This window comes from Vicia villosa, linkage group LG3 (genome assembly GCF_029867415.1).
Source record: "Vicia villosa cultivar HV-30 ecotype Madison, WI linkage group LG3, Vvil1.0, whole genome shotgun sequence".
NCBI lineage: Eukaryota > Viridiplantae > Streptophyta > Magnoliopsida > Fabales > Fabaceae > Vicia > Vicia villosa.
The window spans coordinates 40,577,142-40,599,580 of NC_081182.1; the positions used below are offsets into that span (position 1 = coordinate 40,577,142).

General features: G+C 34.2%; 3 protein-coding genes across 5 annotated transcripts; 1 reads left to right on the top strand and 2 right to left on the bottom strand.

Annotated features, from left to right (window-relative positions):
* The first annotated feature begins 210 nt into the window (after positions 1-210).
* Positions 211-2,992, top strand: LOC131661096 (vacuolar protein sorting-associated protein 20 homolog 2-like). Its single transcript, XM_058930516.1, has 6 exons — positions 211-622; positions 876-1,028; positions 1,222-1,374; positions 1,642-1,725; positions 2,335-2,464; positions 2,564-2,992. The coding sequence occupies exons 1-6, from the start codon at positions 521-523 to the stop codon at positions 2,587-2,589; spliced, it is 648 nt and encodes a 215-aa protein (XP_058786499.1). The 5' UTR covers positions 211-520; the 3' UTR covers positions 2,590-2,992.
* Positions 2,993-3,404: 412 nt separating this feature from the next.
* Positions 3,405-7,134, bottom strand: LOC131661095 (farnesylcysteine lyase-like). Of its 2 annotated transcripts, XM_058930515.1 has the most exons (6): positions 6,494-7,134; positions 6,203-6,376; positions 4,738-5,097; positions 4,480-4,655; positions 3,956-4,154; positions 3,405-3,848 (listed from the first exon to the last, which is right to left on the bottom strand). In XM_058930515.1, exons 1-6 carry the CDS (start codon positions 7,022-7,024, stop codon positions 3,825-3,827), a joined length of 1,464 nt encoding a protein of 487 aa, XP_058786498.1. In that variant the 5' UTR covers positions 7,025-7,134; the 3' UTR covers positions 3,405-3,824. The 2 variants fall into 2 exon arrangements, with proteins under 2 accessions (XP_058786498.1, XP_058786497.1); XM_058930514.1 differs by having other exon boundaries at positions 3,405-4,154.
* Positions 7,135-12,900: 5,766 nt separating this feature from the next.
* On the bottom strand, positions 12,901-16,072 carry LOC131661097 (F-box protein At5g39450-like). Of its 2 annotated transcripts, XR_009301115.1 has the most exons (4): positions 15,743-16,040; positions 13,806-15,650; positions 13,550-13,647; positions 12,901-13,333 (listed from the first exon to the last, which is right to left on the bottom strand). XR_009301115.1 is itself a non-coding variant. In XM_058930517.1 (3 exons), the coding sequence occupies exons 2-3, from the start codon at positions 15,638-15,640 to the stop codon at positions 13,318-13,320; spliced, it is 1,851 nt and encodes a 616-aa protein (XP_058786500.1). In that variant the 5' UTR covers positions 15,641-15,650; positions 15,743-16,072; the 3' UTR covers positions 12,901-13,317. The 2 variants fall into 2 exon arrangements, 1 of the variants encoding a protein (XP_058786500.1); XM_058930517.1 differs by lacking the exon at positions 13,550-13,647 and having other exon boundaries at positions 15,743-16,072.
* Positions 16,073-22,439: the final 6,367 nt, after the last annotated feature.

Consider the following 22,439-nt stretch of genomic DNA (forward strand, 5'->3'; position numbering starts at 1 on the left):
CTATTATATATTTAGGGTTAAATAATTTTTTGGTCCTTATAAATATTTTAATTTTGATTTTTAGTCCATATAAAAAAAGTTGACTTAATTTTCTAAGAACTAAAAATTGAGTTGTTTTTTATAGGATTAAAAGTGATTTTTATAATTTTATAGGAACTAAAAACATATTTAACACTTATATTTATCTTAAAAATTTGTTTCTAAGACAACTGTTTTCTTCTTTCTCTTTCCACCATTAATGAGTTGTTTCTCTCTTGTTGAACAAGAGCAAGGGTAACGTCATCCTTCATCTGAGAGCGTCAAGTTTTTGAGATTTCAAGAGGTTTGTGTTGTACTGTGCGTCATATAATTCTGATACATTCAACTGAAAAAACTAAAAAGCCAAATCCAATACACCTTGAATCCTCGTCTTTCGAATTCCATCATCATCACTGTTATTCCTCTCTATGATCGATTCGATTCTATTCAAGTCCATGCCCAGATTATAGAACATCCTTATCAGCACCGCAAGTCGAAATCCATGGGGAATATATTCGTGAAGAAACCTAAGGTAACGGATGTGGATCGTGCAATTCTAGCTCTCAAGACCCAGAGACGCAAACTTGCCCAATATCAACAAAAGGTTACTTTTTTCCAAACCCTCTTTCCTCAATTTCATTTATGTTCTAGCATTCTCATAATTGGATGTTATTACTTATTAGGGTTAAAAGGGATTTGAAATTGAATTCAATTTTAGATTAGAAATGATTGAACTCAAGTATAGATCACTCTCTTAATCAAATTGAACTCAAGTATAGACCACTTTCATGTTAATTGTAAAGTTAATTAGCTGAATTTTCACGATGCTGGCTCTTATTTTGTTTCTTGTTTTCCAGCTTGATGCTGTTATTGAAGCAGAAAAGCAAGCTGCACGTGACTTGATTCGTGAAAAGAAGAAAGATAGGGCCTTGCTCGCGTTAAAGAAAAAAAAGACACAAGAAGAATTGTTGAAGCAAGTTGACACCTGGCTTATAAATGTTGAGCAACAAGTAATATTTCTGAATCTCTGCCTGTTAGCATCTTTCTATGGCTTTATAATTGCCCTTGTCTATGAAACCAATTCAATATTTTTTTTTCCCTTTATGGTTTTGTGTTCAGAAGTGATAATTGAGCGACAATGCTACCCTCTTTTAACATGATCACACTTGAAAGAGATGCTTACTTTTTATTTTTTGGGTTCAGTTAGCAGATATTGAACTGGCAAGCAAGCAGAAGTCTGTTTTTGAAAGTTTAAAGGCTGGAAATGAAGCGATGAAAGCCATACAAAGTGAGATAAACATTGAGGATGTTCAGAAACTTATGGATGACACTGCTGAAGCTAAAGCTTATCAAGATGTGAGCTTGAGTTCATTCTTATCCTTACTCTTGATGTTTTTAAAAGCTGATTTCAACATCTAGATTCATCGAACTTAAGTTTTCTTTTTTTGGGGGACGGGGTTAGTTAGGGATTGAAGCTGTTGTGGTTTTGATCGAGCTTTTGTGCTTTTGGGTTGTTAATATTTTGGCAGCTACTTTTTCTTTGGCAATTCCAATATACTATCTCTTTTTTTCGTTTACATTTGAAACTTGCTGATGGTTTACATGATTTTGTTGAACTTAAAGGAAATTAATGCAGTACTTGGGGAGCAATTATCAGCAGAAGATGAAGAGGAGATTTTGGCAGAATTTGAGAACTTGGAAACCCTGGTATGTTACTTTGTGTTGACTTATATTTTAATCCAATATAATCCATTCATATTATTCCAACTGTACTATTGGCTTTAATCATAGTATATGGAAAGGATATATTATTATTGTGCTTCAGTTTAGCACTTTTCACTTACTGTACCTTGTTGCTGGTGGAATGCCATGTTATTGTATTAGCTAAGGTTAGTTGATGGAGATTTTTCATTAGCATTGCTATTTAGCAGCTATAGCGTTACTATAATAACACTATACCATAGTGGATTGAACAAATGGCTATTGTTCCGCTATACTCTATTTAATACAAAGTTTGGTCAAAAAGTGGGACTGTAGCACTGTTGCGTAACAGAATTTGAATGGATTTGATTTAGTTGTTATTTGATGAATCCAAGTTATTTTTAGTATACACTATTACCATCTAGCATAAATAAACATGTACTGCAACTAACTGCATAATGTCAAAATTAGGAATAAAGGAAACACATAAGTCATGCCAAACTGAAAAATGTTGATTTATCAAGTTCACAGAAGCATGAATATGCAATAGATGCATCATTTCACCATAAATTCTTATTGCATGACAATTGAATGAATTCACGTTATTTCTATCAGCTTGCTGTCGATGATCTTCCCGAAGTTCCTACCACTGTTTCTGAAGATATTGATGAAAAATTGGACCTTCCTGATGTCCCAACCAAGGCACCCGTTGCCACTGAGGCTAAAGAACCTATAAAAAGAAAAGGTATTTTCTCATCCCTTTGAACCTGCCACACCTCTCTTTCAAAGAAAACAAAAAAGTAGAGTAAATATTTGCTAACTGATATGGCTGATGTTGCAACAGTTATGGAGGAACCATTGGCAGCTTGAAGAACATTGTGACGTAAACTTGTCAACTGCTTTGCAAACCAAAATGTAGAATCTGGTCTTCTGGTCTGCCTGTACCCCTATCATTATCAACTCTGTTGATTAATGCAGTTACTGGAGTTTTGAATGGTTTTAGTATTTGCAATGACATTTAATTTGTACAGATGTGCATATATGACACTCAGTTTCATCTCTATATTTGATATAAGGCTTCTTCACAAAAATCAAAAGAACAATCAATGAACAAAGGAGTGAAATATTTTTTACTGAATTGTCTTTGGAGTATTATTCACTGTTATAATATGTAATACAATGACTTGAGAATGGGGGTGATGCACAAACTATTTATTTGAGGGGGAAATGAATGTTGTAATAAAAAAGAAAGTAAAATTACACTAATTTTTCATCCATTTTTAAAGCTGACACTAATATGAAACGAGGAAATGAAGTATATATAAACTTTGAATGAGGATGCATAAGTTCTATCATTGAATTGTATAGTGAGAAAATCATGTTTTGTTTTTACACACCTCATTCTTTATGTTTGATATTTGAATATTTTTTATTAAGAAAAACAACGTATTAATTAAATTTATTCAAGCAAAATTTGTTTGTGAACTAATAGCATTTGAATTACTCGTGAATGAGTTGGCAGTCATCAGCTATAATACCATATACAGGCCTCCAAACAGTCTGGTAGGAAGAAGAAACATTTTATTTTCACAAAATTTTCCTTTTAAAGTTTAAAACAAGGTGGTAAGACGATTTTTCAGTTTTTCTATAAAGTTCAAGCAATAGAAAGATAAACTGTACACTGATAACTTTTAATATAATCAGTAAATTTTATGCTCCAGTCAAATATTACATATGTCTATACACTGTAAATAGTGACCTCTGCCTTGTTAATCGCAGTGAACTATACAATACTCCTACAATAGAGACAATGAGGTTTAAATCTAGAATTTTATGCATACAATTCAAACTGCTCACCATTAGATCAACCTTAGAGGTTTATTGCAGTTAACTATGAAACTCCACAAGTACAAAGAAATTATCATCAGAAAATGCAAACACTAAAAGTTTGAATCTCAACAATCACATGCGCTATCCACTATCCATTAATAACATAATAACATTATAAATAAAATACAAAGGGGCTGGGAAGAGTCATTATGTATTTTCCGTATTTCGCACATTGTTGTATCTCTCCTGGTTTGCTAGGGATTAACCTCCTTTTGCTAAGAATTTCTTGATTTACTTTCCTGTATTTCCAGATGCAAATTAAACAAAATCTTTGAATGTATCACAAGTCTAAATGAACATCTTCTGCTTGAGAGCTAGCCTTCAAATTAGATGAACGCACACTTACTTTGCCAAAATATCTCGAGAGTATGAGTCGGGCAATATTCTCAGCTGCCACAGCACTTGTCTCCATGGTGCTAGCCGCATTTTCAAATGCATTAACATAGTACAGATGCCGTCCATCCAATATAAACGGTGCAAATATTTCTGGGGCATGATACTGAGGATAGGCAGCCCAGTTTATCCGGATTGTCTCCTTCCTCACACTGTCAGAGGAGCAATCAACAAAAGTTACAATTAGAAATCGGTGAAAGTTTTCTTTTACTCATTTTTTGTGAGAACAAGAAAAGACAGCTTAAAATACAAAGCTAAACTAACAAATAGTGCCATAAATGATTAACCAGAGCGCATATTGTATTTATTAGGTAGGTTTGATGTGTGAGTCCATGGTTATCCCAAGTATAGACCAGTACTCTTTTTCTAACTAGAAGTGGCCAGTTTTGTGCAATAGATTTTATTACACAAATCAGCTATATAATTTACGTTTCAAGGCACATGAAAATTTTGTTGATTAACAGCTGATACTATTACCTGAAAATGCTATCAAGCAATGTGTCTGTCATTGGTTGACGAGAGAATATTTTATAAGTTGATTCTTCTTCATTGTGCTTCTTGAGAACTGAAATGCTTGTAAATGGAAGTTTAGGGTCCTCTAACGTAGCCACAAGATCTGGAAGTTTTGCTGCAGCCTTGAGACCAAAATATATCTACAGCAGAACAAAGGGTATCCATTAGTAGTAGCAGCAACAACTTAAATGAAAGAATCTATATCAGGTGTTAATGACTCACAGGGTTCAGAAGGCCCCTGACAAAAGTTGCATGTGTATGCTGTAGTTTTCTCTCAGGAATTGAAATTGGGGGAATAAATTCAATATTTATCTCATCCAATGGTGTGGCAACCACAGCCACTTCACAGATGTAACTGTTTCCTTTAGTTGAGTTGAGTTCATAATAATCTCCAAGGTTAGCAACAGATTTTATTTCTTCGTTCAGATGTAATGCAACATCCGACCGATTAATCAGTCCAGCAGCCATTTGCCAGTTGCCCCCCTCAATGGCCCATAATCCACCACCCGATCCTGCCAGCGAAACTGCACCTCCCAACCCACTCATGTAGACACTTTGACCATAGTTAATCCGTGTGATGACCTGCATAAATAAACAGACCAAAATCCCATATTTTAGTAAGCTTTTTAAATCTAAGATGCTTCTTTTTCTACAGGTGTGGGATATTTTATTCTGAAGTAACAATACTTTCACATGCCCAAATTTGGATTAGCTTCTAACTGATCAGAGCATCTCAACCAAAATAAGTGCATGGTTCTTAATTTAAGAAAAAATCCTTACAAATTTGTAGATGGTTATAGAGAAACTAAATGAGAGAGCTTCTAAAAAATTAAGATGCATAAGCTAATTTCAACTTTCAGGATACACTGTTACTGCAAGATTCTTTCTAAATTTCTTTTTGCATGAGCCTTTGTCAAGAAAGAAGTTTATCCAAACAAACTCTCAGTGGAAATAAACTAGAGTAAATCAGCATTGCGGCACTCCAAATTGTAAATATGGAGCAATTTAGCCTCTCCATCAAAATATTAATTTTGTAAACATCCATCAACACCAAAGAGAGCCCTAAAATTAACTTGAATAGTCTCTTACTACATCAAAACAAGCATAGGATCTTTAAAATTGTTGTGCTAAATTTGGAGAAAGAACTAATTGACTATCATAGTTCAATTTAATTGACCAAATTGTTGTGTTGCTTTTTTATGTGTGGCAAATTTGAAAGTCTAAATTATGGAATCTGTTGAGTATGATTCATATTAAGACAAAGAGGAGCACAACATGTGGAAATTCCAAACGGGTCTAAGGCTCAACTGTTTGTTGTGGGTAGGTGACAGAGGGTTGCGGGGGAAGTAGCCCCACGGTACGGTTCAAGGGTATTATTGTAAACTATTGTTTGTAACACTGGAATCCTAATTATTACAAAGAAATCAAGGGAACTATAGTTGCTCTATAGTCGCGGAGGTAGGCACCATTGGCCGAACTGCGTTAACAAAGACAGATCGTATTCATTGTCTTTTACTTCTGTATCTGTTTAATCATCCATACTGGTTGGTTGTTGTTCTAATAAACTCTTACAATCTCAATGAATAAAATGCTGATTCACTCAATAAAAAACAAGGTAACACACATAAATTCTGAACTTGTGATCTATCTATATTCTATATTTGTAAAGAGTAATAAGAATTCTCACCGTGACAAGTTCATTGATCAACAAGGGAGACAAGCCAACATCAACCAATTCATCTTGCAAACTTCTGGTAGTAAGATTAAACAAACCAGCCCATTTCAACATCTCATCCACAGTCTCAAAAACAGGTCTTGAATCAGTTTCCTCATAGTATTTCGAGAACCTATCCACAGCAATCTAAACTACAACTTCATTAGAAAAACAACAATAGCACACAATTGCTTTTATATACACAAATAAATAATCAACTTAAACAAAAAAGCGATTAAATTTAAATCTAACAGAAATAGTTACCTGAACAAAGTTCTGCATCTTAAAGAGCGAGAAACCATAGCGAACGAACATGAGTCCCGAATTGACGAGTGAAACGAGATTCTCAACAAAAGGGAGTTTGAGAAGCTTCTCGATGAGAGGAAGATTGGTACTGATTTCAACCGTTTTGAAAACGAATTTATCGCCATCCCAAATTCCGAGAGAGAATGATCCCGAACTTGGTTCCTTAGCCTTGAGGTTGAGAAGCTTTGTGTAATTGACTGCGTGGAGATTCTTCGGATGAAGAATGGAAGCTCCGGCTTCGAATGTTTCTCCGGCTATGGTGACGGTGGCTGTGCGACCACCGACTATGCTGTTGCGCTCGAAGAGTTGGATTTTGGTGGTGGGAGTGAGCTCCGGGGAGTATTTGCGGATGAAATGGGCGACGGATGAACCGCCGATTCCGGCTCCGATGATGCAGACGGTGGATGAAGGTGGTGCTGCATCGGAGTGTTGGTGAGATGGGGAGAAAATAAGAAAGGTCAACAACAGAGGGAGTAGTAACGGGTTCATTGTTGCTTCTATTCAACTGTCACATGTTGGCATCTATTTTAAGGCCAACGACTCCGGGGTGCACAAGCATAGTGCGTCTATTACATAAATGTTGGCATCTCCTTTTGGACGAAGAATTCTAAGTTTAATTCCTAGGAGGATTTTTTTTTTTTTTTATCCTACTACAAAATTTGATTATTTGTCATATTCAACCTATTTTAGTCTATATCATTTTTTTCAACCGAATAAATAACATGTCTATTTTTAATGATATTTTTATTATTATTTTGAGTTAGACAAAAGTCTAGAACGACCAACTTATGCAGATGTAAACTAGAATTTCATCACAGACACATGGAGATGAAGCTTCTTCGAAACGCAGGATATTGGATCCTAATACCTAAATATCTTATGTCATTGGATATGATCGGACGACTCCTTGCATCACGTGTCAGATTAGGCGGGGTGGTTTCAACAACATGACGTATATAAACATCACCACGCGCGTTGAGTACATGCATTATCTCATTCTATCTCACAAACTACATATTTGAAACTTCACTTCTTTGGCGTTGCTGATACTGGAAGGTCCTCCCACTTTTTCATACTGGAAGCTCTTGCCTCCAACTTGAAAGAGTCTGTTCCTTCATTACACATATTTCTTGTTCCACCTCAGAACAGTGGCATTGTTAGTGATGAAAGTGCATTCACGTTATCGTATGAAATCATTTTTATTTTGATGTTTTTGTCAATTTGAGTGTATATGATATTGTTTATTCGCTTATTTGTAATTTGCTTGTTTTTCAAATATTCGTGTTTGTATTCCATTCGCAATTTGAGTTATATTGTGTTTGCTTAGACTATTTAGCATTGTAAGACCCTTCATTGTTCAATAAAGTTAGAGTATTGATCTATGATAGTGTTTCTTTTTTAGCCTAGCAAATTGTCTTTTTGCCGTTTCATAAGTTAGAACACTTAGATTAAGGTATAAAGTCATTTGAGTTGAATCGAGTGTTATGTATGACTCGGATAATGGGCATAATGAAAATTGGAATTTGTATCTGGACGATTTGACTTGAATCATAAAATTAACTTGAGTCAAATCACAATCTAATATGACACGAACCATGTTGCAATCTTGACTCGAATCATAACTCTCCGTGAAGATAGGATTAGACTCTGCCTAATTTGACTCGAATCATAGAATCACAAATCCAATTTTACACCTTAGATTTAAATAGTTGTTTCTTTGATCTAAAAGCAAGTGTGAGTGAAACATCGTGGATGAAATCCATAGAGACAAAATGTCGATTTTTCCTCTCTTCTTTAGTGTGTCTATTCCTAGCACATTTGAATATTTATCTTATTTTCTAGAAAAACTTCTTGAGTGTTAATCCATGTTAGATTCACTTCTTTTTGTTACACATTGTTCTTGTGTGATTTGTTGTTGTTTTGAGGAAATTAGAGAGAGTGAGTTGATCAATCTTGTAGTAATTGATAATTGATTAAGCTCATGATATCAATCAAGAACTAGGACCCATTTATTCAGAAATTAGAGTGAACCTTTGTGTGTGTTCTTCTTTCATCAACATCTAATTCCTTGATTAACTCCTTGTGAATTTATGTGTGTGTGTGTGTGTGTGTGATTCCTTGACATTGTTCATCATCTTCATTCTTAGTCATTTTCTATAGTTGTGGACCTTCATCTCTAAAGATTGAGTGTTTGAGAGAGACTAGTGGTACATTAAAGTATCTAACATTTTGTGTGAAGTTTATTGTTAGTAACATGTGCATGTACCATTCCTTGAATACAATTTAGTTCTTATTGGTATCTATCAAGAAGAGAATTTCACTATACTTCATGGAAGACTTTGGCGAAGTCAAGTACATTTTGTTCGTAAGACGAAGTTGGAAGTTGTCCAACTTTGGTTAGATTGTGGAAAGCCAGTTCTCAGACAAAGTTGTGAGTTGTTCAATCAACACTTAGTTAATGACAATCACTCTGACAAGAAATTGGTGGGATCAGGTGGATTGACACACACAAATACTTTGAGCAAATTATTGGATCAAGAAGTTCTTTAGGGATCTTGTTTTTTTTAGCAGAACGAGTGTCTGCATCAACAAAGGGAATTATTAAATGATATTTAGTTGTAATCAAAATGCTTGTGTCAAATTTATCAAAATAGTGGAAGACCCTGATTATTTATCGATGGTTCTTTAAGAACGTTGAAGAGTGGAAAAGGAAAAGTGGTAACAAACACTGAACTATTATATATCTATATGTATTTTTTTCTCTCTTCCCTTACCTACTTTAATTTTCCAGCATTCACCAATATTTAAATTGTGTTAGTGCATTATTGCATCTTTTGCATGCCATTCTGGTTAGACTGTGCTCATAAAGATCTAATGTGTAAGCTTAGGTCTGCGATACACCAATCTTAATGGATCATCATAAGTTCAATTATGTCTTGAATGAACATCTATGTAAAGTGTTTTTAATTTTTTCTGTTTAAAACTGCTTTGGTTATGTTGTATTTGACTTGCATTAGAATTAATCAAATCCTTAGTGATATATTGTAACAATTCAGTTGGTTTGATTCATTGAGATGCTTCAAAGCTTTCTTAGTGTTGTGTTTTGCTTTCGTGCATTTTAAAATCTCTGATTTTGTTTACGAGACCTAAAATGTTTTTGTAATTTTCTTTTTGAGTATAGGTCTATTGAACCCCCTTCTAGACCTCTTTGTGTACATATTCTTATCCAACAATTGAAATCAGGGCGTGGCTTTTGATCAAAGTCTCGTGACTCCAAATGTTAAGGATATGGTTTTTTCGATCCTAAGCGAGTTTTCTATCCGCTTGGAAGCTTATGCAATCCATTAAAATCCAACAATATTACATTGATTTTTTAATGTTCGATCATTCATAGCATTCATTACATAGACTAAATCAAAGTAAAAACTTACTATTATGTTCTTAAAAAAATTATTTGTATTTAAGGTATTCTCTAAGTTTTGATTCATCCAGAATTGAACTGATAACATTTTGATATATGTGCAATGTAAACGAAAAACATGACACTATGTCTTAAAGTTTGTTCTCGATTGGTCCTACTCAAAGATGGACATGCATTCATGTGAAAAAGTTCTCTAAGTTATTGAGAGATAAAAGATAGAAATAAAAAGCATATTCTAGTGACATATTCTTTCATGGTTATTGTTTATTTTTATATAATAAAAAAAAGATGAAATTAGTTTGTGACATTTAGCAATGTTCTATAAAGTGCTACCAATCGTTAGGAGTTGAGTCAGCTATTCGAGTTTAAAAGATATGTCAATCAACGATAATTGGAATATTCGCTTTGCAAGTTCATCACAAGCCTTATGAAGGAGAGCATGATAGTATTCTTCAAACGTGCAATAGGAGTTGTATTCAATTAGTGTATGATTGATCGTATTTTTGCTTATGATATTCTTGTTGTTGATTACTAATCATTTTTTCGTTTGCAACAAATTAAACCTAGATCGTCTAAATTGGTGTGGTCGGTCGAACTCTCCTTTATTTTTTATTTTTATATATATGGTGGTAATCATTTGAGTTCCTAGATGTGTTATCTATTTGAAACATGTGAAATCATCATCTCATCATCATCATCATCATCATCATCATCATCAAAACCTATTAAAACCTAAACCTTCATCATCATGTTTTCTCACATTCCACAAAAGAGTATTTCTTATAAGCAAAAAGGCAAAAGGGATATGTCTTCATCAATTAAAATTCCTCTAATTTCGAAGAAAGCTAGAAGCAAGATGCAAGCAAGCAAAGACTTGTTTGACGCAAGAATATCGTAAAAGGCAAGTAAGCAATTTACTTAAAACCAAGCCATTTCTGCTACTTTCCACAAGTAAAGCATTTGTTGCTTGAGGAAGATTTGAAGTTGTGCTATGAGAATTTTTGTAACAAACATTGAACTAGAAAATTATGTTAAAAAATCTGCTGAAATTTATTTAAGGAAGAATTTCCTAAAACCTTTTGCCAACCATAATTTACTAAAATTTATTGACTTGAACAAAAAGTTTAACCCTCACCATGTTAAGGCTTTCTACTGCAACCTTGAACAGACTACTGCAAAACTTGAAAGTAAGTTTAAAGATCGTGTCGTTAAGTTTAGCTATCTTGATTTTACTACATATTTTGGTTTGAAGACTAGGAGGTCGAATGTCAATGCTGCGAGATCACTTGATTATGATAGGATTTCATTTGTACAATCCATATCCAAGTTTATTTTTGATCAACTTGGCATGGAAAATTTCCATATTAGCCCATTAGGTTAGATATAAGGATAATGCACTGGATTATTGTTAAATTTTTTACAAGAAACCAAAGAATTGGGCTAGGACTGATGATTTTTACCTTTACTTAATGTATGCACTTCTCTCAGGTAAAGGATTTAACTGGATAAAATTCATCATTAAAATGATGCTTCATTAAAGAGAATCCAAATAAGTCCTTGTTTTTTTTTCACATCTTTTATTCAGTTGATTCTGGAGCAAAATGGCATGTATATAAGGAAGAAGACTTATTGTAAATCCAAAGATTCTGGAGGAATCTAGAGTTTCTATGATGAGATATTATCGTGATAAGGATGGTGTCTATTACTGTTTAGAGAAATCGGGCAAGAAAGTTTATGATGATCAGATTGTGGAGTTAGAGAAAAGTTTTACTGATTAGGGTGGTTCATCTGATGTTAATGTATTGTCTACAAATGCTAGAGCTTATTTTGATGAGTTGTTTGGGAAAATCATGACAAATAATTAGGTTTGAGAAGACCGAATAATGAGGCGCATTCAAGTTGTAGCCAAGGAAGCTGAAAAGGGCCAAGTGAAAATGAAGGAAGAAATCAAAGTCGAGATCAAAGCAAGTGAAGCTTGATTCGTGGCTAAAGTTGAAATTGTGAAAGGTGGTGTTGACATTCTTCGTAGTTCCGCTTTTTTTTTTTTTGCTATTGATCCTTCAATTGTTGCTCCAGAGCCTACAACCAATGCTCTTGATGATACATCTGATGCTTCTTTTACTGATCTTGCAGCCGATTTACCTTGATTTTTTATTTTATTTTTTCATGCTTTACATATCATGACATTTTCATCTTGGATAATTATTGTCATTTTAGATTTACTACCGATATTTTGTGATATTGACATTGTCTTTTGGTTATGTACTTTGTGACAAGTTTCGTCATGTATTTTGTGGTATCTCTATGATTTTCTTATGCAATATTTATATTGATTGTTTCTCTAAAATTGTGTTGTCTGCGGTAGTTGGTATCATATGCAATTTTTTGTGGTGTATGTTTTGTTCGCTAGTATGACATTTCTAATTTTGACTTTTATGTTATCATGGATTTAACATTTGTGCTTTTTCTCTTTCTCTCTTTGATATTTGTCAAAGGGGAAGAAGTTATCAAGATATTTTCGAAATTCACACTCATTAAGTGTTAATGCATAGGGACCTTTAGAGCTCAAGTAATATGTTGTGCGCTCATCTATAGTGTGCTAAAAAAATATTTGGAATATCATTTATATGCCAAGGGTGTCTATGTTTCCTTCTCAATCACCATGATCATTCAAACTAAGATAATTTCCAATAATTATCTCTTTTGCCATGACCAGGTCTCAGTGACAATCGTTAGACTATGCTGACAATGCATAGAAACCCAAAGAATAATGCGAGTACAAAGATAATCAACCCAAAGTTGGTGGAGGTGGGGATATGGATGACTTAAACTGCAGTAAAGTAGTTGAACGATGACATCTGCAGGACTTTGAAAATGAGGTTTAAGATTCAAACTCCAACTACTAACATAGCATACTAATAGCCAATCTATCAACAACAACAAAAAAATCAAATTTCCTTATCATATCATATATGGATGATTTTAATTACTTTTTTGGGACAGAATGTGCAACCATGCAGGAGCTGTTACTTTAAGGAAATGTAATGTAACTTGTCTGGCACACAATGGCAACATTCATGCCAACTTATACATAATGTAGACAACAACTTTATTATATACTTTCTCCCATATATACTACAACAAAGAGTATGATACGACAATTTCATCACGAAATTAACTTCATAATACATTACTTGACATAGAGGGATGCATCCTCTATCTTTGGTTTCAATAAGCAACAACTAGGGAGTGTTTTCCTGGAGAGCCGGAAGTAAAGCAACACCATCAATGACAATCTTGCACCTTATCATTGTAAACATGAGCAGACAAAAAACCATTGTGTCCTGAGTGCACTAATCTACTAGCGACGCCCTTTCCTGTAAAGAAACATGCAACCCTGGCTTAGATTTTCTCTAGAAAGGCAAGATCATGCACAGTACTTAATATCAGAAGAAGCATATAGTTATATGATAAGCATTTAAGTTGTTTATCCAAACACGGCCTTAGTCAAATATGATTCCAAACAGTCTTGTAACAAATACACTTTTCTTCTCCAGTAATTTCAGTAATCAACAGATCCATGTTCTACTAACCATAAACATTATTAAACTTTTCTGGAGATCCGGCTTTCGCTATTCTACAAACATTCAGTAGAGACGGGAAACTGGAAAGGTCGTTGATTTACTTAATCCTCCGGGCAAGATAAAAAAATCAAACAGTTTCAATCAATAAACAATTTAACACGAAAAACTAACATCAAATATGCAATAGTTGTAGGATTATAGCAAACCATAAAGTCATGAACATGTGCAAGGATTGAAGAGAAACTTTGAAGTTAAAGAAGCTTACCTTGGTGAAGACAAAGAATTGGAAGAGGTGGGAATGCCGGCAAACACATTAGAGTAGGACTTTGTCAAATATGAAAAATTGGCAATGGGAAGCAGAGAAGGTATCCTTTCACCCTTCTTCAAAAGATCTTGCAAATTAAGTCTTTGCAACGTCAAAACAGCCCTTGTTTCCTTCCAAATGAATGCGATTATACCATTATGAAAAACAAAGAGCGAGCCCGGCTTTGATCCAGGATATCTGAACCCGTAACCACTTGCAATACCCTCTCCTGTGAAAGCATGCTTGATATTCACCGGCAGTGAGTCTGCATCAGTGTTCCAAGGAAAAGGTTCGGAGGAAGGTTCGTTGATATTGGCTATAAACATCGCTGAACCATTAGGATGCAAGACATAGTGCGTGCCTTCCAATATTTTGGTTGCAATGAGAAGTTGTTGACCCTGAAACTCCTCATAAGAGAGGAGAAGAAAAAACAAAGCCTTTCCAGGCTTGTCTTCGGAAGGCTTCCCTGGAGGCCAACCAAAAGCACCTCCCCATAATCCAGCATACTCTTGGTCAGCACCGGGAACTCGCAAAGGTAATTTGTAAAGTGCATACCTACTGTCGTGCATATTCGGCCATGCTCTATAAGAGGATAGTTTCATATTCGAGGCATTCAAGGTAAGCTTTATCGTGTCACTCGATCTAAGAAACTCTTGAAGCCTAGCATGCCTAATCTCACCGCTTGTAGTAAGCTTCTTGGAAGCCGAATGACTGTCATTAACTGAATTCGATCTTCCTAGAATATGTTTAAGACTATTCCAGAAATATCCGCGAATTCCTTTTCTCTTGACGCATTGTTCGCCACCATCCTCCTCAAACAGAGAATCAGGCACGGCCCTAGAAGGTTTATCATCGAAGTCTAACTGCGTTGCCCCAACTACCTCTTGTGAATTTGCCTTATAGTCAATCTCATTCTCACTACAACAAAGCCTGTACATTTGTCTAAGGACTAATGTTCTTTCCCTCAAGAGCACCAAATCTTTCTGAAAGTTTTCCTCATCATCCCTCAACCTAGGAAACAACGGTCCTATCACCGTATCCGTAACCTTTTGTCGAACTTGACTAGTAGTAACCTCAAGCAACTTTCTTCTATCAGAAAAAGCTAATTTGCTAAAACTAACATTTCCCTCACTCACAATTCGTGACCTACAAATATCACTATTCGACCTACCAACCTTCCTAGACAACTCCAAACCCGACTGATGCGCAAAACTCTTACTCTCCAACAAAGAACCAACATTTTTACTTTTCTCGGGCTCAACCTCAAGCAACAATATATTACAAAATTTATCAATCGACTTAGCCGAACCAGGATAAACATAATCAACACCCTTTTCCCTCCCATGAAGGAAAAACATAGCCAAACCATCAAAATCAGCAACAACCTCAAAAACCGACGCCCATAAAATCGGACCGTCTTCCATACCTAACGGACCAAGCTCTTGAGGAATTATCCTACACCCAACAACAGAAACAAAACCAGGCATCACATACACAACGTTCCCTAATTCCGGATTCTGATGAACCCATATCCCAATCAACGGTTGAACTTTCAACAGAAAACGACAAAGTGCCTTATAACAAGACACACCCTTTCTCCACTCAACAAGATCCTTATGAGGCACTATCCCCAAAACTTCACATTGAGTCAACCAGATTTTCTCAGAAGTCACAAGAGAATTCAAGCTCTTGCAGCATAAACTCAGATTACATATATCTCTAGGTGAAAAGGATCGAGAAATTATAGCAAACACATCATCAGGTAAATATAGAAGCATGTTTGAATCACACAACATAACGATCCACCTGAAAAAAACAAACACAGAACGTTTCAAAACATGTTGATAGAATTAACAAAATAAACACAGAACGTTTCAAAATAGTAGTAAGAAACAAACCTTGTTGAAAGTGGATTATTCTGAATCTGTGTGTGAAAGTGGTTAATTATTGGGTTAACGAAACATGAAAGACAAATAATGGATTGGGAATTGTTGAGGATTGTGGAGAGGAATAAAATATGGGGGTTGAAAAGGGGGGTGTGGGAAGTAGTGATAAAGTAAAGTAAAGGAGAAAAAGGGAAAAGTGGTGTTAACTGTTTTGTGTTTTCCAAAGAGTGTCTATGAATGTGAGAACAGTAAACGAGGAAGAGGAGTGAGTGGGTTACATGGTTTGGTTTGTCTTGTTTTTTATCGGTTTCTCTCACCTTGGTTCCACTCGCAAGACACAAACGCAAACCAATGTTGAGTTAAGTTAACCTCGTAAATGCTGAAACGGAAATTAATTTATTGCTACTATTTATTCACTGCCTCAAAAACTTTCTTATTTTATTTTTTTCTTAGTTGCAATAATAATGCTTAAAACACAAATTTAAAAGAAACTTAAATCATCATTTCAAACCCTTAAAATTCAAATTCTTTCTCAAGAACCATAAAAATAAAAAAATCAGGTTGAAAATCAGTGTTTTAAAAATCGGACTGGATATCAAATCAGTGAGAGTATTTGGTCACTAGTTTATTGATCGAATCACTGGGTCATTGGTCGACCCACATGACTAAACTAGATTAAACCGGATAACTCGGTTCAATAGATCGGTCGTTATAATAAAATTACATAGGTATAAAACATGTCGAACCGGATGATTTAGTTTCTGTAAAATATAATTTAAATTCAAATTTTAAATATAGATATCACACGTAATAAAATAGTACAAAATTATAAAGTAGACTTGCAAACAAACTTTAATCGTAACATAATCTATTTAAATAATATATAATTGAATAATTAAAACAAAATAATTTCATTGTCTACTAAATTTAATTTAAAGGAAGGAAAATTGTTTAAATGTTGGGATCTTCTTCTTCAATATCAAAATCATATGCAACAAAGTTAACCGTCCGCAACATCTTTATTTTTATTTTTTATTTTTTGTTTAAGTTTTTTATTTCTATTTCTTTTATTTTTTATTTATTTTTATTAAAATAATCAAAATGTCGTTGTTTTAATTTTTTAAATAATTTTTTTGTTAAAATGCAATTAAACCACCGGTTCATGAAAATTGTCGGTTTTAGCGGTTTATACCGATTTTGACCAGTTCACACCGGTTCATTGACATATTTGATACAACAATTGAATCAGACCGGCTACCTGGCCGATTCGACCGGCCGGTCCGGTCTGGTTTTTAAAACACTGTTGAAAACCATAAAAGAACCAGAAATTGAAGGCGATTTTAAGAAGTCAAGGCAATTGAACTCAAAGCAATTTGTATCAGAAATTTTTTTAATACACCTTATGATTTTTTTTAGCATACCGCGCAAAAATAATTAAATGCTCCTAAATTTCAGGATATATTTTCGGGACATATTAAAGAATAATAAATCACAAACTTTTATTGAGTTATATTTTAAATATCAAACCGACAATATATTTCTTGAATAATACTTTAAAGAATGCAGAAAAAATTAAAATACATCAATTTCACAAAATCAAAATACCATTGATATCATAAAATAAGCAATACATAAGAGATTTTAACATAGATCAAACATTACACTTCACCACCCAGGCGGATGTTGCAACATCATGATAATATCATGAACTGATCTCGAAATAGTCGCATTCAGTTCGATCGGAACTTTTAATTCTATACAATTCCTTTCGTTGTCAATGGATGGCGAGCGGTACTTGATCTTCACGAGAATGAATAAATGGGGGTTAAAAGGAATGAACTTTACCTTAAATTTTACTTTCTTGAGCTCCTTTTGATATGATAATCCACAAGAATGAAGATTAGGAGTGAAAAAGCATAATTGAGAATGGAAGGTTTTTTGAGAGGGTTTATAGAAACTTTTGGAAATTAAGATGATCATGTTGGATCATGCTAGTAGCTGTTTTAAGTAATTTGACTTTTGATTTTTCCAAAAATACACTTCCGATAATATTTGAAATGCAAAGGTGGCAGAATTTTCAATTTCTCGCACTAATTAACCCTAGATAACTATATGTATATAACAAGAGTTATATCTCCCGTATGATTTTTAATTTCAAAATGGGGTGGTACCATATTTGATCTCCCTTGTGTGATGTGAAAGGTGTGTCCCAAAATAGACTTCTGGTAACTTAGAGGCAGTTTGGGGTTTTTGATAGGGTTCTTTTCACCTATATAGGGTGGCATAAGAAATTCCCTTTGAATTTTTACTTGTATGGTCCTTCAACATAGACATTAAAAATGAAATGTATGATTGTCGTTGTAGGTTGGCGAAGACATTGAAAGTTGTGTATGACAGTCCCTCAACATAAAATATTCATTTTTATAAAAAGGTTGTCGCAAATGTTTTAAAAACTAGTCCAGACATCAAATCAAGGTCACGGGGTAAAAAGGTATGTAGCTGACCTAGAAAGTCATAAGTTGAATCACTAGAATGTCTCAAATTAAATTGGAAAATTCGGTCACATAACTCATTTTTAATAACAAAGTTGTATAGAAACTAAATCAAGTTGAACCATGTGAACTTAATTTTAAAAAATTCTAAAAAAATTACGATGCCTAAAAATATAAAAAAAAATATCGTAGGCTAAATTGTTTTTTCATATCCATTAAACTTTATTTTTTTTAATACTTTTTTCTTAAACATAAATAAATATTAGACCGATGAAATTTCTGTTTTATATTCCTTCCTAATATCTATTTACTATTTTAATTTTTTATTAAAATAATAATTATAAAATTGTGTCGTTACAACCTGTAAGTGAAAAAAAATATTAATCCTTGTAACCTAAAAAACTCAAATTAATTGTTTTTTTTTCTTCTAATTTTAATTTACAATGACTCAAATTCATTATTTTTTTATATTAAAATATAATTAGCCAATAGGATAACTAATTAGGAGTTAACTAAGAGGTTGTTATATATGAGTATGATTGCTTGATATATAAGTGATTGATCATTCATGTAATAAAATATTGTTAAGTTGCATCGATCATTCAATAACAACTTTCTCCCACATACTAACAGGTGGTATCGATAACACTGGTTGATGATCTAAGTGTGCCTTTTTATTCAAGAAACACATATTCGGCATCATGGTGAGAGAAAGTCGTTATTCTCGTTATCTTCGTCACCCTCTCGCACCAGTCCCTCATCTGAATCATTTCCATGGTTGATTCATCTAAATTCTTGACACCAACAATTCCTAAAAATTCGATGTATTCTATGATCATTTGGCCATACTTATGGAGAATCTTCTTAGGTTCAAATAGTATTGGGAATTAGTAGAGAATGGTGTTACGATTGCACCACTAGATGCAACACCAGAACAAAGAAAACTCGCAGAAGAGAGCAAACTTAAAGATCTCAAGGCCAAGAACTATTTTTTTCAAAATTTATCGAACAAATCTTGAAGCAATTATGAATCACGACAAAGCTAAAGATATCTTGGAGTCAATGCGCTAGAAATATCAAGGATCCATGAAAGTGAAGATAGCTCAATCGTTGGCTTAACGTCGAGAGTTTGAAGTTCCTTGCATGATGGATAACGAAACAAATTATGAATATTTTTCAAGAACTTTGGCTATTGCAAACAAGATGACTACTCAAGGTGAGAAGATTGAGCAAACCACCATTATTGAGAAGGCGTTGAGGCCTATGACTACAAGATTCAATTATGTGGAATGCTCTATAGAAGAATCAAAGGATGTTACAACCTTGTCCATTTATGAGTTACAAAGTAGTCTATTAGTGCACGAGCAAAGGATGAAAATCAATCAAGAAAAGGAGGATGAACATGAGTTAAAGATTGCAAGTTATGGTTGTGGTGGTATCAGTAATTAAGGTAGGGGATGTGGTGGCTTTCCTGGTTATGGACGAGGAATACCGAGCAAAGATCAGATTCAATGTTACAAGTGCCACAAGATAGAGCACTATCAGAGTAAATGTCTAAATTGGCAAGAGAATGATGTCAACTTTGCTGAATTCGATGAAAGTGACGAGCTTTTATTCGTGGATCAAAAGGAAGACACAAAAACCAACAATTAAGTGTGGTTTCCTGACTCAAGGTGTAGTAATCATACGGTTGGAACAAAATAATGGTTGTTCAGTTTTGCTGAAAGATTTTGTGAATCTGTAAGTTATGGGATGACTTTATGATGCAAGTGACGAGAAAGTGAAATTTAAAGCTTCACATGAATGGCATCACTCAAGTAATCTCTAATGTGTATTACTTGTCAAGCTTGGAGAATAATCTTCTAAGTGCTGGTCAACTAATGCAAAAGAAACTTACAATAATGTTTAAAGATGAAGGTTACAAAGTACACCGTGTTGGTAGAGGATTGATCATGAGCACAAAGATCTCATTCAACATAATGTTTGTTGTGTCTACACTTATTATTCTTCCTATGTGCGTGGAGATTTCTTCAAAAAATGTAACACACCCGTGGCATTGCAGATATGGTCATATGTGCTTTAAAGGCCTTGTCACACTCATCAAGAAGGAAATGGCGAAGGGAATGCCTAGTTTGAAGAATGTTGAGGAGACTTGTTCAAATTGCTTGATGGGAAAACAACATAGATAAGCCATACCGAAGTAATCCACATGGAGAGCCAAAGAAAAACTTGAGTTAATCCACTCAGATGTGTGTGGACCCACCACCAAGCTTGAATTAAATGGTGGGAGTGGGATTTTCATTACATTCACAAATGACTTTTGTAACACCCTTCTAAACCCCGCGGAAATTAAATAAATATTTCAGAGTAACATGAAAACAAGGGTGCCACAATTCATATTTAAAAACCAATACCATACATCATTGTCATGCGTTAACCGAGGAATCCATCATAATACATAATAATTCATGCTAACACAGCGGAAATTAAATCATACGGATAAGTTCAACATCTTTTAAAAATTTATCCTTCAAACTCAAACAGACAATTAGAGTTATAAAACATAAACTCAAAACATCATGTTCCCCAGTGTTACACTATATCAGAGCATGACACCTGACGCTAAACTAAAACGCACTGACTCATGAGCTAATCCTCACCAAGTTGGAAAGTCGCTGCCTCAATCTGAAAATAACAACATGTAAGGGTGAGTCTCATCACAATTAACAAATATTATTGCATCATAAATAATAACACATCATAGTTATGTCATTCACCCAATAGTATCATATTCAAACAATTTCAACAAACACACAACTAGCACATCATTAATTCATAACATTGAAACACATTCAATCATGTTATGAAAATCATGCATATGTAATGACTGACACTGTGCATGTGGTACCAAACATCATCAATGGGAATAACCCCCCAACCGATCCAACATCTTCAAGATACGGCCCTGCCAGCACAAATTCCACACAATCGGAATTATGCCCTTCACTGAATCCCCACATCACCAGGATTCAACCCTCAACAAATGATTATGAATGAATGCAACATATATAACATACTTCTACCATCATCATCATCATCATCATCATCAAGTATGTTAAAATATATATTAGCATCATTCGAATATCATCCAATTATCCTCATTATACAACCCATAAATCATCACACGATTATTATTTCAAACATAGCATGTATCAACACATCTCATCACATATATGTACAATACATCATTCATCAAGAAATAAGATCATGTTTCAAAATAAATTAAGTTACACCTTGTCTCATCATTTAAACACATAGGTTATCTCATAAGGTTCATCGTATTTGAAACGACACTAAAAACAGGCCAACGGTTCAAAAGATACGTCATTTTCAAGTTTGGAAAATTTTATACACAGCAAGGTTCGCTCAGCGGATCACTAGCGACAGAAGTGAACTACCTTCAGAGCTCCGCTCAGCGGACCACTAGCGACCTTCAACAGAAGCTAACTAGGTCGGGTCCCCCGCTTAGCGGACCCCCCTCCGCTTAGCGGACCTGCGATTTTACAAATTCTCAAGTCTGCGACAGACCCTGCGATTTCACACATTTTGAGTCCAAAATCGATTCTAACATCATATACAGCTAAATAATCATCAATTGCATCATCATACGTCATTATACATCAAAATAACATATTATTAACCAATAATCTATGCAATTTCATCAATCCTAACCTCCCTAAACCTAACATATAATCCAATTGACCCAAACACCATCCCTAATCAATATCATCATCTAAGAATGCGATAATAGATGTTAACCGGTGAGTCCCCCCTTACCTTAGTCCAAGTTCTTGATTGGTCTCTCCCTCTATTGCTCCTCTTTCAGTTCTTGAGTTTCTAATTCTTCAGTTCTCCTTTTTCACGTTCTAACTCTCTTTCCTAAATCTTCCTTATTATTTTATGAAAATAAAATTATAATTAGTAAAAAGGCTTTACTAACATAACACCTCCTTTTCACTAACATCACACATGGCCCAATGCCATAAACCATTCTTTTTTCCAATTATTTTCATAAAACCAAACCAATTTTAATTATTAATTCAATTTCCAATTAAATTAAAATTAAAATATACGGGTGTTACAACTTTAATAGAAAGACGTGGATTTACTTTTTGTAGGGGAAAGCTGGTGCTTTTGATGTTTTCAAATAATTCAAA

Bases quoted from the DNA above. Each gene is read 5' to 3' on its own strand.
- LOC131661095 (XM_058930514.1), bottom strand. From the start codon at position 7,024: ATGAACCCGTTACTACTCCCTCTGTTGTTGACCTTTCTTATTTTCTCC. The intron at 4,656-4,737 runs GTGAGTCATTAA...GTTCTGCTGTAG, and splicing joins TCAGGGGCCTTCTGAACCCT to ATATATTTTGGTCTCAAGGC. The intron at 4,155-4,479 runs GTAATAGTATCA...CTCCTCTGACAG, and splicing joins TTGCTTGATAGCATTTTCAG to TGTGAGGAAGGAGACAATCC.
- LOC131661096 (XM_058930516.1), top strand. From the start codon at position 521: ATGGGGAATATATTCGTGAAGAAACCTAAGGTAACGGATGTGGATCGT. The intron at 1,375-1,641 runs GTGAGCTTGAGT...TTGAACTTAAAG, and splicing joins AAGCTAAAGCTTATCAAGAT to GAAATTAATGCAGTACTTGG. The intron at 1,726-2,334 runs GTATGTTACTTT...TATTTCTATCAG, and splicing joins TTGAGAACTTGGAAACCCTG to CTTGCTGTCGATGATCTTCC.
- LOC131661097 (XM_058930517.1), bottom strand. From the start codon at position 15,640: ATGTTGTGTGATTCAAACATGCTTCTATATTTACCTGATGATGTGTTT.